The 14757-nt window shown below is 45.1% G+C and overlaps 1 protein-coding gene across 2 annotated transcripts in view; it reads right to left on the bottom strand.

The window, feature by feature from the left end:
* The window catches only part of ABCA13 (ATP binding cassette subfamily A member 13), a 393960-nt gene that overhangs the window by 139197 nt on the left and 240006 nt on the right, over window positions 1-14757 (bottom strand). For both annotated transcript variants that reach the window (XR_015163267.1, XM_086398601.1), the window contains exons 44-48: window positions 14247-14336; window positions 10376-10445; window positions 7651-7769; window positions 5989-6076; window positions 152-260 (exon numbers count right to left, since the gene is read on the bottom strand). Coding sequence is in view for 1 of the 2 variants with exons in the window: in XM_086398601.1 (XP_086254727.1) it covers window positions 152-260; window positions 5989-6076; window positions 7651-7769; window positions 10376-10445; window positions 14247-14336 (476 nt within the window). In the remaining variant the exon portion in view is untranslated. The remainder of the gene's footprint in view (window positions 1-151; window positions 261-5988; window positions 6077-7650; window positions 7770-10375; window positions 10446-14246; window positions 14337-14757) is intronic.

Here is a 14757-nt window from a genome sequence, read left to right as displayed (position 1 = left end):
ATGTGTACGCGCTTCTACACGGATTGGCTGCCAAATAGAAACTTCGCATCACTCTTCACATTTCTGCTCACAACTTTTTGTGATTCTTTCCCATTAACAACACTGTCTTTGGAAAGTAGTGAATTAGAAAATGCACACAGAATAACATTACCATACTGTCTCCAGTCTGCGGTCGGGGGTAAGCGCCTCCACAAAATAAGATTGTTGAGATGATTTAGGTAGGAAGGCAGGGAGTGGAAGCCTTTCTGGTTGTACCACACCTAAAAGAGAAAGATAACTTAATGGCCCTCCTGAAATTAGTTCTTAAGTCTATTCATAAGCTGTTCTCACATATAAGGAACACATGTAAATTTGCTTCTCCAGCACCTGAACACAGGCCTCCGTGTAATGGTCCCGCATGGCTGACAGTGAGCAGTGAATTCCAGCCTGCTAATTTTATATTTATCTCCAGCATATAATTTATAGCTAAAAATAGATTAATTTTCCCCAGAACAAATGTGAGTGTTGCTCTATAATTATATTCTCACAGCAAAAAAAAGGAATCTAAGCCCATTTATTTTTTTTCTTTCTCCATTGGTAAGCTAATGAAATCTGACCTGCAAATTAAAAGCACAGAAATGATAAGAAAAAAATGATGACTCTCAAATTAATAACTGAATGTGGAGCATTATTCCTCAAAATAAATTGAAGTGAACATTTGCTGAACATGGAGAATAACGCAGTAGGCCCGTCAGACAGGAGGAAGGTGAAGGAGAAAACGGGAGACAGACAATGTTATTAAAATTGAAATAAGGAGTAGCATAAAAAATACTAATTGAACCATCAGTATATCTATATCTCACAATATTGATATTTTAATGAAAAAAATTTTAATGTACTCAGTGGAATGCTGGTGAGTGTCTTTAAGAGATAATGAATCAACCAGCAAATTTTGACCTTAATTCAAGTTCATTTCTCTAGATGACACTGTCTTTTGTGACAATCTTCTTTGTGGAATTATAGCTGCTCCCTCGCTGGTTTCTACTCAAAGGAAGCTGTACAGGTTCTCACAGTTTCTGCAAAGTTCAGGCCAAATCTCAGGTCCCTGGGCTTCCAACCCATTCCCCTACCCAACCCCATCACAGGGTGACCAGTTGTCTCCACCAGGGTCCTGAGTTCACAGGGGGAATTAAGTATCCAGTGACAGCTCATGAAAATGCCTTTCTCTGCAGGACAGTGGCCCAACTCTTTCTTAGGAAGCCCACCTCCCCGGGTGATTAAGGAGGCAGAACCCTGCCCTCTGTCACAGCAGCTGCCATTACACACTCCCATCTTCAAATAGTTTCTTAGGTTCAGGGAAACCCTTAGCAGTCACTCCTTCCAACTCCAAGAAGGAAGAAATTCTGCTCAAGACCAACTATCCACAGACCCAGGACAACCTGCTGATGCCCTCAGTTGTGCTCAAGTGGATCTGAGACTGGTAACACAAAAATCCACAGACTCACAAATGGGTGTAATTCAGACACAGGATTCTGAAAAGTGGGGGAAAGCATGGGTTCCCTTCACAGGGCAGCCTGCCCTGCCCTGGACTGAGATCACTTACCAGAGGGTATCTGCCCCCGTTCTATAGCCAACACAGTGAACCCAGGCCCTGCAGGATGCCCCCAGTCAACCTCTCACCACCCCCACCCTCAAACACACACACACCTGCAGATGTGCTAACATACAGGGACTAGCTATGTGTCTGGATACAATGACGCAAAATGCAAGACTGCTAAAGTTAAAGGACATACAGTATAAAACGTCTGCTGTGGACGGGAACCACAGTCCACGGCCTGCTCCCCCCACCACCCTCTTGGCTCCATTAACTGCTTAACTGGAGGAGAAAAACATGAAAGCCAGGGGTGTTCTCTGCTCTAGACATGGGGCCTTCAAATTAGTTTGTTTGAAATTTTGTTTTAGAAGCAGGGTGACATTTTTCTCAGCTTAGAAATGACGCTGTACACGGAAATTCCATAGTGGTCCAGTGGCCAAGACACCGCACATCCAGTGTGGGGCCTTGGGTTCGATCCTTGGTTGGAGAACTAGGATCCCACCTGCCTCATGGTTTGGTAAAAAATTTTTTTTCATCTTTAAAAATTAAGTGATTGATTAAAATAAAACAGCAACAAGGATTTACTGTATAGGGACTGTATTAAAAAAAATACAGTGTACAAAAACACAGAAACCAAAGTGGGATAGCTATGGTGGAGGTGGGGTACCCCAGAGCCTGGGCATCTCGCCCACCCCTCCCCATCGGCTTCAGCTTCTGTGTTGGGTCGAGTTCATGCTCCGTTTCTCCTCTAGCCATGGCTGTGGGTCTCCGACCTGGGCTCAGCCCCTGTGCCTCTGCTGTCACCACGGTGCCCCAGGCAACCACCAGGACTGGGTCCCCACCATCATCCCAGTTGAGATCAGCAGCTGACAAACCTTTCCACTCAGGGACACAGTCTCTAGGCCAAAGGTCAAGAGGGATGCCTCATGATCAACACTAAGTCACAGGAGTGGCCATGAAACTTGGTGATGCTTGCTGAGGGAGGGGTGGTGTCCAATGACCCTCTCAGGCGACAGAGGGGCTTCCAGGGACCTAAAGGGTATAACCCTGAGGACCCTGACATCCCAAAATGCTCGTTAACCATAGAGGGTGAAACCTGTCCTAATAGGAGCCATAATGCGGCCTGAAGACCTCAGTGAGATGAGGAGACGCCAGGGTTCATCAACGGGGCCAGGTCAGAGGGCAGGGGGTGCTGCCATGCTGGCCCCTGAGGGCTCCAGCCCTGCTCTCTGCAGGCAGGGGGCCAGTGAGGAGCTGCTCCATTAGCCTGAGTATAGGCACTGAGAACACGGCCATGGGGACAGTGCCAGGGGACCGGGTGGGATCCAGTCAGGGAGTCTCCCCAACCAGAGGGAGACTCGGCATTCTGTGCAGAGCACAGCCCCTAAAAGCCCCGCCCAGCTCCATGACGGCCAGCTGCTGATGGTCCTGACGACCCTGGCATCACTTTCAGGACAGATGACAATATACAGAGTTCCAAGGAACAATTTGAACATCATTTTGGTTCTACTACAAACTGGCTTTTGCTTGGGAGAAATTTTATAAATTCTTTTAAGTAAGTGATAGATGCTTCATGATGATCTTAAATAAGTTGTGGGACTTCCTTCCCTGCTGGTCTCTAAGACAGGATCAATAAATCCAACAGCTGAAGGAGGAAGTTAACCTCCTTTTAGGAACACATCATGACACCTCAAAACAGACCTTTCATGTCAGGATCCCCAGGAACAGTTCCTCAGAGAGGCAACTAAGTTACTATAAGGAAAAAAAAAAAATCTCTGGATGGATATTCAAATGCATAAAAGTATACACAAGAACAAAACAGAATGAACGCCAAACAAGAGGGGAGTGTGTTTAACTTTTTTAACTGAAGTGTATACATTCTAGAGGGTCTCCCTGGTGGCTAAGAGGTAAAGAATCCACCTGCCAATGCAGGAGATGCGGGTTTTATTGCTGGATCGGAAGATCCCATGGAGAAGGAAATGACAACCAACTCTACTATTCTTGCCCGGGAAATCCCATGTACTGTAGCCCTTCAGGCTCCCTCTGTCCATGGGGTCACAAAGAATTGGACAGAACTTTGCAATTGAACAACAACAAAATATGTTCTAGAGGGTGTTTAACTAAACCAGCTGAACACTCAAGATGTGAATGAAATCATTCATAAAGGTTCTGTGAGAGATATTCTAAAATACGATGAATTTTAAGTATTAAGCCTATTCATATGCAAATTTCCCATTTTCTCCTCAAAAAGACTGCGAAAATCGTAAACTCTGTGGTCTTATGAATGTACCCCAAAGGCCAAAGTAAAAGGCTGGTGGTTAATTACCAAGAGGTTAATGTAATAATTTGACATGACATCAACCACCAACAATGCTATAGGAATTTGAGACACCAGATGCCCTTTAGAGTCCAATACGGACTCACGATCATTGAGCTCCCTGAAAAGAGGCTCTCTCCCCAAAGGGCTGGATACTTGCACACCTGAGTATGGCAAAGTCCATGTCAAACATCAGAAGCTGCAGAAGTCACTGCTCAAACATGTCGATACAGAAGACAAACAAAGAGGAAAAAGAGCAGGTGTCAGGGAGACACAGGATGCTGAGCCCTTGTCACGGGAGCAGAGACACAGGAGAGCCTTGGCTGCCTTGCCCCAGACCCTAGAAGCACAGACAGGATGTTCCACTGTCAGCAGGAGGCTTGGTATTCACACAGATTAGAAACTTAAAAAATGTTCTCGGAGGAAATGGGCAGATTCCTCCTACAAACTGGGTGTATTAATAACAGTCACATCATGTGTTCAAAAAGCCAGCAAAGGTATTTTAGATTATTTTTCTATCAAGCTATGAATCTTGATCTTTTCATCTTAAGCTATAAATCTTTCCCTGTGTGTGGCCTGCAGCGTGAGAGAGATTTGAACAAACCTCAGCTGAAATGAGGGATGTCTGAACAGTCTACACAGGGACCAGAACTTTTCATCAGGGATTACATTGTGAAATACGACTGTTAAAACTTTTCTTTGTGATTAGATTGTGAAGTATGAATGTTAACATTTTCACCAGGGATTACATTGTTAAAAACCTGTAAAGCACCTTATTTCACTGAATAATCCTTCAACGGGCATAAGCCTGGATCCTGAAAAGCTTTTCCAAGTCACAATGAACCACGAAAGGCCCCACGACAAGGCAAACATTTCATCGATGATATGACAGGTGTACAAGCAGATATCACTCCCAGGTGGCTCAGTGGTAAAGAATCCAGCTGCCGATGCAGGAGACTCGAGAGACATGGGTTTGATCCCTGGGACAGGAAAATCCCCTGGAGTAGGTAACCTGCTCCAGTATTCTTGCCTGGAGAATCCCATGGACAGCGGAGCCTGGAGAACTACAGTCCATGGGGTCGCAAAGAGATGGACACGACTGAGCAACTAACACACACACACACATCACTCCCATGACTTACTCTTTCCCAATTTCTCTCAAAATCAGGACCAAAACCAAACTATTTCCCCAATTACTGAGGCTGCGAGCTTCAAATCTTTCCCATCTTAAGGTTGTACCAAGCTCTTTCCTTAGGGAAACCTGTCCTGATTACCTGCCTCTGAGTTCCTTGGTGGCTAAGGGGGTAAGGGTGGTACTGGTGTAAGGGGGTCTTTCCTGGCCACTCTTGGTAATGCCAAAGGGATTTTCCTCATTCATAGGGCCAGACCTGGAGGGCTTAAAAATCCAACCCCTGGGAGGGGTGCTCACCACTCTGGGTCCATCCAGTCATCAGGAAGAAAAGGAATTTATTGGGTTGACCCAAAAGTTGGTTCAGAATGTTACAGGAAAAACTCGAATGAACTTTTTGGTCAATAAATACATGTATCAAGATCACTGTCATCCTGATGCTGCTGCTGCTGCTGTGGCTAAGTCCCTTCAGTCATGTCTGACTTTTTGCAACCCTATGAACTGTAGCCCTCCAGGCTCCTCTGTCAGTGGGATTCTCCAAGCAAGAATACTGCTGTGGGTTGCCATGCCCTCCTCCAAGGGATCTTCCCAACCCAGGGATAAAACCTGCATGTCTTCTGTCTCCTGCACTGACAGGCAGATTCTTCACCACTTGTGACACCTGGAAAGCCCTACCCTGATGATAAGCGTCTTTAAAAGCAGATTACTTTCCTTATTTGCTTTAGGTCTATCAAGTGAATTCTCATCTTTACAAAAAACAGTGACCTATTTCATATATTTCTAGATAGTCTAAAGGAAACGACTCATTTTCTCTTTCAAGAGAAAGCTCACATACAACTGGCTATGTTTCAGGGCAACAAACACTGGTATTTGGTTTGATTTTGCCTATACCCACAAAGATATTTACAAAGCAAGTTTCCCTGAATGCTTTCTAAAACAAGAAAAAAAGGAAAAAAGGAAAGACTGTACCTTTGCCAGATTTTGGGGTTTTGACATATTTGAATTCGTGTCTTGAACTTGATTGGGGATTTGTACTCCAAAAGACCATCCTCCGAGCCTGGGGAAGTAAACAAGAGGTCAGAGCTTTCGCCAGGCAGCACCAGGCAGACACCTCCTAACAGAGGGTGTCTCCCACCCACCACACCGGAAGCCATAAAACAGTGGCTGCGGAACTTCCAGGCTCTGGGTCGCAGCCCCCCGGGGTCAGCCTGCTGCGGGATGCGGCCTGGCCCCAGGCAGGTATCCAAGGAAGGCGCTGCTTATTTAGCAGGGATGGATGAGATCACCCACTCCTCACCCACGTTAGAGTAGAGCCTCTCAGCACTCCCCGAGGTGTGAGGACACACGCCCCGTGCAGGGCTTTGCTGTGCTCGCCTGCCCTGCTGGTGTTCTCATTAATGGCCATCTCCCCTAAAATCAGCTTTCAGTCCCCTTTGGTTTGCTCTGCTCCTGAGTCAGCCTGCTTTGAACAGTTTTCTTCCTCTCGCTTCTCTCACTCTCTGTGCACACACTGCGTCCTGCAGGAAGGCATCCCTGGCTACCTCGACTGGGGTGAATCGCCTTCTCTTTGGGGTTCTCACAACACCTTAATTTCCATTTCTTGTGTTGATTGCTATGCTGGACCTTAACTGTCTTTTTTGCCAGTTCATCTCTTACACAGCTCTGTGAGTTTCTCCAGGGATGTGGGGTGAATTTTCTCTCCATATCCCTTGGGTTATATAGTATATTTAGCACTTATGAAGCTTCTAAAAATATTGGACATTAGAAATAAAAACACATACTAAACTTTGTTTTCCAGTCTCTGGATAAAAGGAGATTAAAACAACAAATTCCCACCGTTGTGCCTGGATTTTGAGCAGAAATTTGGGGCAAAAGAATAAGGATAGATTCCTACTCAGCTCAATTTAACTCAATCATTCATTTCAGAGACTCAAGCATTCATTGATTGAGTGCCTTTTGTATACCAGATACTATTCTAAGTCCTAGGCACACAAGCGCCCACCTTCAAAAATCAGAGATTCCTGGATGTGTTTAAAGGCACAACGGGAGGGCAGCAGGGGCCAGAGATGGTCCGGGAAGCATCAGAAGGAAAAAGGGCCTGGGGGTGGGGTGGGAGGATGTTCTAGGCATCGCAGACACCCCATACAATGATGCTTTTGTGTTGGGGGGTGGGTCTCAGGACATTTGATGGAATAGTGAGTATGATTGTAATTTAAAGCAATGAGCAGCTCATCCCTATCCTCTCATCTAGATTCCCCCTCTCAAGCTCAAGGAAATGCAGCACAGAACAAAAGCTTTCCTCAAAATCTCTTAAGAGGGACGTTAGGATACCATGGAGAGCTTCCCTCATTATGCTGTGAACGTCTCAGGGCTTATCCTCTAAAGCAGTCAAGCTGCTTCTGGCTCCCCTAGGTGACACTCCATGAACATGACTCCCCCACTCCCTCCGGGGCCGGAGTGAAAGTCAGCAGGAGGAATCTGATTAAGTTCTGCAGCACGGCTTCAGAATTTTTATGAGTATCAAGGTTACCAGGAGACTTCTGAGCATTGAAGAACATCAGCATTTGAAACGATCAGATTTCCTAAGTAACTCTGAGAACAGGAAAGATACAGCAGAGGTTTCAAACCCACCTCGGTTTTTCCATCGGCGCCAGCAAATACTCCTCCAGGGGGAGGCCAGAGAGGTTGAGAAGCCGGTGGCCCAGGCGGTTGGTCAGGTAGGGAGCCCTGGTGCTCGCATTGGGGCACTTCTGCAATCATTTCCAAAGATGGGAAGTAGAAGCTCGTTCACACGCACATGCAGGTTCCCCGATACCACTTAAGTAAAGCAAATGTGACTCTTCCCAGCTCTCACTTTTTCAGTGACTCATCGATGGCCTTTTATATGTTCTGATTCCTCATGTCTCTCTTAAGAGAGTCACCTACATTTGAGAATTATACCAGAATTCCACTGCAACCTTTGCCCCTAGTTACACTGGGGGACTTTCAATCCTTTCCTCTATATAAGTTGGGCAGATAGGTAAGAACTCAAAAGGGAAAATATGTTTTCACTGGGGTCATCTTGCATTTGATGAACCACCAAGAGAGTCAGAGGACAATAACCGAGAAAATTCAAAAGACTGTTTCTTCCCTAAATGCCTGAAACAGAGACCAAACTCCTCTTCTGCAGCCACTCAGAGGCCTGGAACCTGGAAATATTTGCCCAGCAGGGACCACCTGACTCCCTCTCTCCTGAGGGCCTCTGGCTCCTAACAAGTAGACTAGCATTTCCAGAAGATTCTGCCAAGGCACCTAGGCACCACACACACACATACAAAAACAAGGATTCTTTAGTCAGATAAATTAAAAGCTGCCTCTTTCCCACTCCTTGTGATTTGAGCATCTTGCAGGAGCTATGGCAAAGAGACCCGTTACATGGGGCTTTCTCTGACATTTCTGAAGCTCCCTTGGCTATGGAGCTTTTTCACAGGAAATCCTTTTCTCCTTGCACACATATATCTGAGATCTCACAGTTCATGTGAATTCAAGCGAATTCAACATCAACCATTCTGGTACTTGTTCATTCATTTGTCTGATACTGACACCCAATCTAATTCCAATAAATTTCAGGCAGCTTATAATAAAAAGTACCAGTCTAACAGAATGAGTGAATCAAGGCCAAAGAATCAGAGCATGGAGTGAAAACTTACAGGGTTCCTGAGTTAATGGAATAAACAAGATGGGGAAGAAACCAATCACTGGGTCCATAAAGAACTTGAGCAGAGCAGCTGGTCACCACAAAGGAGCAGCAAATAGCATCACCAATGGCCCAGGCCGTAAGGGTGGCATGCGGCATCCATCAGCGGTCTCTGGTGGGCCCTACCTACATCCACGGTGCTGTGTGACTGCCTCACCTGAGTGCAGACATTCACTCTAAGAGAAGAAAGGAGACCGGGTTCATCGAAAGGAAGCCTTTCAAAAGTCACTACACTATTAGGAGGGCTTCCCTGGTGGCTCAGACGGTAAAGAATCTGCCTGCAATGCAGAGACATGGGTTCAATCCCTGGGTTGGGAAGATCCCCTGAAGAAGGGACTGGCAACCCACTCCAGTATTCTTGCCTGAAGAATTCCATGGACAGAGGCTACCATCCATAAGGTCGCAGAGTCAGAACCAACTCAGCAACTAACACACACCCTGTGGACCACTAAACAGAAAAGACTTATAAACATGCTCACATGGTCATTTTCTTAAAACTCAATTTAAATTAAGATTTTTGTTTGTCTTATTTTTTTCCTATAAATTAGGATCGCCATATCTGTTTCTTGATTTTAGCCAATACACCTGTGCCCTTTACTAACTGCCTCTTGAGATTTCCTTTGAGATGAGTTCCAACCAGTTTTCCACATAAATTTCATTCCATTCTTCTCAACAGACTGGACAGCGTGCCTCTCACTGTAACAGGGGTAACCCACTTCTGTGTGCCTTTGTATTGCTCAGCCATAGTTAGAAGAGCCATGTGATATCTTAGTTTTTAACATCCAGCTTTCAAAACTCAAATAAAAATACAAGAAACCTGAGGTCACCCTGCCTTGAAATTCTGGGAAATTTCCCCCCTGAAGTGCATTCTAGGTCCGCTGTTGGACTGTCGCTGATTTGCGACCAGTGGAAAATGAATGGGAGGGTCACCCTGGAAACCACGTCATGACACCTTTCCAAGAAGCACCCAATCAAGGAAACCTAAGACTCATTTAGTCTGAAAGTTCATGTAGTTACCAAAAACAAAGATTTTTCAGATGGGCGTGAACTCATTTTTTTTAATTGGAATATAAATCCCTTACAATACTGTGTTAGTCTCTGCTGAACAAGGAAGGGAATCAGCTATATGTGTATTCCCACTCTCGTGGACCTCCCCCACCCCTGCCACCATTCCCCTCATCCCACCCACCTGGCTCATCACAGAGCACAAAGGGAAGCAATTTAAATGTCAAAAGATGGACGGAGAAGGAAGATATGTGTGCGTGTGTGTGTGTATACACACACATATGTATATATACACACAGTAGTGTCAGCCATAAAAAGGAACAGAGTCGGACTTCTGCAGAGATGTGGATGGACCTAGAGTCCGCCATACAGAGTGAAGTAGGTCAGAGACAGAAAAGCAAATATCATATATTAATGCATATATATGGAATCTAGAGAAATGGTCCAGATGAACTTATCTTCTGGGCAGGAATAGAGACGCAGATGTACAGAATGGACACGTGGAAGGGGAGGCAGGGGAAGGGGAGGGTTGGGTGAATTGGGAGAATAGGTGAACTCACTTCTGTTCCTTGAGGTTTAGGCTTTTAAAAAATCAAAAACACTGAGGTAACCTACCAGGCAGCCACAGGACTCTTGGACTCCCCAGTGAGAGGAGGGGTCGGTGTGCCAGCAGGAAGAATTCTCCCTGACAAAACGAAGGAGAAGGTAGGATGATACTCAGATCACAGAGCTGCTGCATCTCCATGACAGCATCCCCCAGACCGGAGCAACGGCTCACAAGAGCATCATCTCCCCGTGATGCAGAAGGCAGAGTGCTCACATTTGTTTTCACAGCTTGAGCTGTTAATCTGATGACAATGCTTTATTACAATCACATTATTTCCATTATATTAAATGATGCTCTCTGTTCATGCACTGAATCTGCCACTAAGGCTCCCGGTGGGCTGTCATGGACCCCAGGACTCCTGGTGGCCAAACCAGGTACCCTCAGCACAGCAACTCCTAAACACAGGAAGTTGCTAACTCCTTTTCATCATGTGACATCATAACTGATCATCATTTAAAGAAAAGCGACTAGTATTAAATTTCTGTCATGAAGAACGGTGGTGCCTCAGAAATTGCTATGAAACCAACTTACTGCAGAGTTTCAGAATCTCTGTATTCCAAAGCTCCCTGTCACTGTTCTCCTTGTTAGTCCTCTTGTTTTGATTTTTTTTTCAGCAATGTTTACAAACTGAAATCTGCTTTAGTACTAATAATTGTTATTTACTCACAAACTGGGAGAGAAAGGAGGAAATTAACCTTCACTGAACTACAGGCACCTGGCTAGATGTTTTCACCACAAACATCTGCAACCTCACTTCTGGGAAGAAGGGTTGGGGTTCTCAGAGGTCAGGGGTTCACACGACATCACCCTTTGGAAGACAGTCTCACGTGCTCCAAGCCCTCGCTCTTTGCTCCAGGCGGTGTGGCTCTAGTGTTAGAACATTAAGGTGAAAAACGTCCAGGCCAATGAAAGGAAATCTGCCATTTCTATTAACTAGGTCAGCAAAATATAATTTCCATGTAAATTTCTGAAATATCAAAAATCACTTCAAGGCTTCCCTGGTGTGACTTTCTCGGTCAACCAACCTATGGAGACTCCTGTTTTGAGCCTTGAAAGTGACAGGAAGACAGTAGCCAAGGCAGTGATGTGCTTAATCAGACTGCTTGCTGTATCTGATAATCACTTGGAAAAAAATGACTCCGTTTACATTCCTGAAGTTTGCAGCCTTCCTTGCTTCCACTGCTGGTCTTTGATGACTGTTAGCAAGTATTTACAACATAATGCATTTCTTCAAAATGTCTCGTTGTCTCTTCCAAATCCTCCACTGGTTTTTCTCTTAGCTTCCGGTTTAGAGAGTAAAGAGATGCACCTTGCTGCACAGGGACCAGCAACAGCATTTAGCAGGTTCTAGATGTGGGAGCCTCCCAGCCTCCAGGAAGTCCTGGGAAGCTGTGCTCGCAGAGGGCACAGGAGATGGGAGATGTAGGATCAGACTTATTCGCACCCCTCCAACATCAGGACCCCAGGGTTGTGTGTGGAACACCAGCCAGGCTTCACAGGACACATGAGCAGTGATGTCATCCCAAGGGGGTGTCTGACATGGTCCCTCTGTCTGTCGCATCTGGTGAGGCTGGACTGAGTGGGTCTCCTTGACGCAGGCCCGCCTGCCTGCAGTTTTCAACATTCAGATGTGCACTTTGCATCTCAGTGCCAGAGAGAGGTTCTCAGGACCTACTCTCAAGAGGGAAGGTTCTGACACAAACTTGCCTGAAGGAACAAAAGTCTCGGCACAGGGACACCCTGTGGTCTGAGGTGACACTTGCTCTCTTGCGAGACGTGGGAGCACAGTGATGCTAAAAGAGCAGAGAGAGGTGAGTCACGCCCACATCACTCAAGAGTGTCTTCAGCAGAGCTGGGATGTAGGCTCTTGTGGCCCCACCCAGAATCTGAGTCTCCCCCAGTTTTCCTGGGTGCTCGATACGTGCATTCTGGGTGTGCTTTAGATTCCTGACCTCACCTTCCATTGCCCCAGGTCCTCTGCAGCCTGGATGGTAAAGAATCTGCTTGCAATTCAGGAGCCCTGGGTTCAATCCCTGAGTTGGGAAGATCCCCTGGAGAAGGGACTGGCAACACTCTCCAATATTCCATGGACAGACGAGCCTGGTGAGCTGCAGTCCATGGGGTCACAAACAGTTGGACACGACTGAACGACTATCACTTTCTTCACTTTCCTGCCTGAGAAGAGGTAAAGTTGGGGGTTCAATATGCTCCCTCAGCAGAAGCTCAGAGTCTGAGCAGAAAAACAGTCAATACACAGAATCTCGTCTACTGTCTTAAAATGTGTCTGCTAATTCATAATCAAATGATGGCTAAAGTCTGCCCACAATGGAAAATGTAGACACTGAATTCAATACTGTTTTACATTTATAGAAGGAAAATTATTTGTTTTAAATAAAACCTTTTGTTTCAACCTGAGATTTCGGTAAATAAGACTTAACTGTGAGACGTGGACAGAAATTATTACTGATGTAAGTATGCAAAGCGCCTCCTTGTATAGCACCCTCCTCCAGCTTTTGGTCATGCTGACCAAGGAAAAGCACAGAAATGGTTAACAGTTAGGAGGGAGTTAAGGGACAAGAAGAAGAAGCAGACCCAGGAAGTCGGAGGAAAGGCTGAGGAGGGAAGAGTGAGCATCTGCAGGCTGTGGGGCAGGGGCAGAGCTCGGGGGCACGGGGTCAGGCAGGAGGGCCTGGGGGCCACCGACTCCTGGCAACAGTTCGTGAGGGTAAAACTGACGTCTGAACAGAATTTGGAACATGGTCTCCTGTCTTAGCACTGATTCTACCTTTTCCCTCCTCTAGAAAGGCCAGATAAATATCTTTTTCTTTTCTGCCAACTGTTCTTTCTTCTTTGTTGCCAGGTTGGGCCCAGACTAAACCCTGCAGGGCCCCAGATTATATTTCAATTTCTCAAAGGTAGACAGTTTTTACATCCTGCATGTTTCTTTAGACGGAAGGGAAATAAAAGCATCACCATGGAAGCTTTTATTTAGTTAAATTAATTACTTCCTTTTTCAAGAGAAGACTAAAGTGAAACAACGTGATTAACTTTCTATTAATTCTTCCTCACTGAGACCAGTAATAGGTATTCAGTCTCGTGTTCATTACCAACATCAATAATGCACAAGACGAGTCATCACAAATTAGGAGAACACGCACCGATACGGCATTATTGTCTGGATTTTAGTATTTATTACTGAAAAACATACACTTCGGTACTTAATACATCATTATGGTTTTTTTTATCACTTCCCCATTTGTAAATTCCTGAGTCCTCCATCAATCCTGATTCCTACAACAGCACGATCCTCAATAAATAACAGTCAAGCAAAGTAAGAGAGAAGACTGTTTATGAAGAAAGGCACGCTTTATCAAGGTCTCATCTCTATACTATTAACATCATTTTCAAATCTTAGGAAAAAAGTTTTCAAAGTAATTCACCCCCACACTGATGTTACTGACTTTTTAACTCTCTTTAGTTAAAAAAAAAAAAAAACACAATTAATCTTTTCATAGGTACAAGTTTACCCTAAAAAGTAAATAATAAATATTAATAATATCTATTTCATATTTGTTACTTTATTCTTTTTACAGGTTTATTCTTTGGAGGTTTTAGTAAGTTAACTGAATGCTATTCAATATTGATTTTACTAATTGATTTTGCAATGATACAAAGCCTGTATTTACCAAGGAAGGGAAAGGAGAGTGATGGAGTTTCTCTTAGGTCATCTTATCAACAGCCAGCATCAGGCATGCTCAGTCCTCGCCCTCTCATCTGGCTACTGCTCTCCCTGTAGTGAGAACAGGTGCCAGGAGATCCTGCCAGCCTATGCGTCGCCAGCTCAAGCCTGCTCTTCTGCAAAGGGTGTCAGGTACTTACAGGTCTGGGTATAAGTCAGCACAGGGCGGATCCTGATCCCCAAACTTCCGCAAAAGCACCCGGGTGAGCTCCAGGCCATCGTTCTCACTGCTGCTCATCGGGAGACAAAGGACAATGGGGGAGGTCAGTACTCAGCCGGGAGTTCTCAGGATGTTCTGCCTCAGAGCCAGCCCCAGGCCCACCAGGTCAGGCACGTGTTCCCAGCGCAGCAGTTAGAGCTCATCATTCACCTTGTTTATGGTGAAGTCAACCAGGATGAAGAGGCATCGTAAAAGCACAGTTTTGCCACCACAGATAAACCCATTTTTATATATTTGTACTCGAGTGCATCATTTGTCTCATCTTTTCACTTAAAATATTACTAACTCTAGCATTTCTGCATGTTTTTAAAAAATTAACTTGAAAGGCTGCATAATATTACATCATGTTAACATATTAAAGTTATAAAACTATTCTCTTAATGCTGGAGCTCTGGTTTGCTATGAACATTTGCTCTACTACACAGCCCAGT

This window comes from Bos grunniens, chromosome 4 (assembly GCF_055505025.1).
Source record: "Bos grunniens cultivar Pamir isolate PY7600 chromosome 4, Bosgru_T2T1.0, whole genome shotgun sequence".
Classification (NCBI taxonomy): domain Eukaryota; kingdom Metazoa; phylum Chordata; class Mammalia; order Artiodactyla; family Bovidae; genus Bos; species Bos grunniens.
This window is presented reverse-complemented; position numbering and strand designations above follow the sequence as displayed.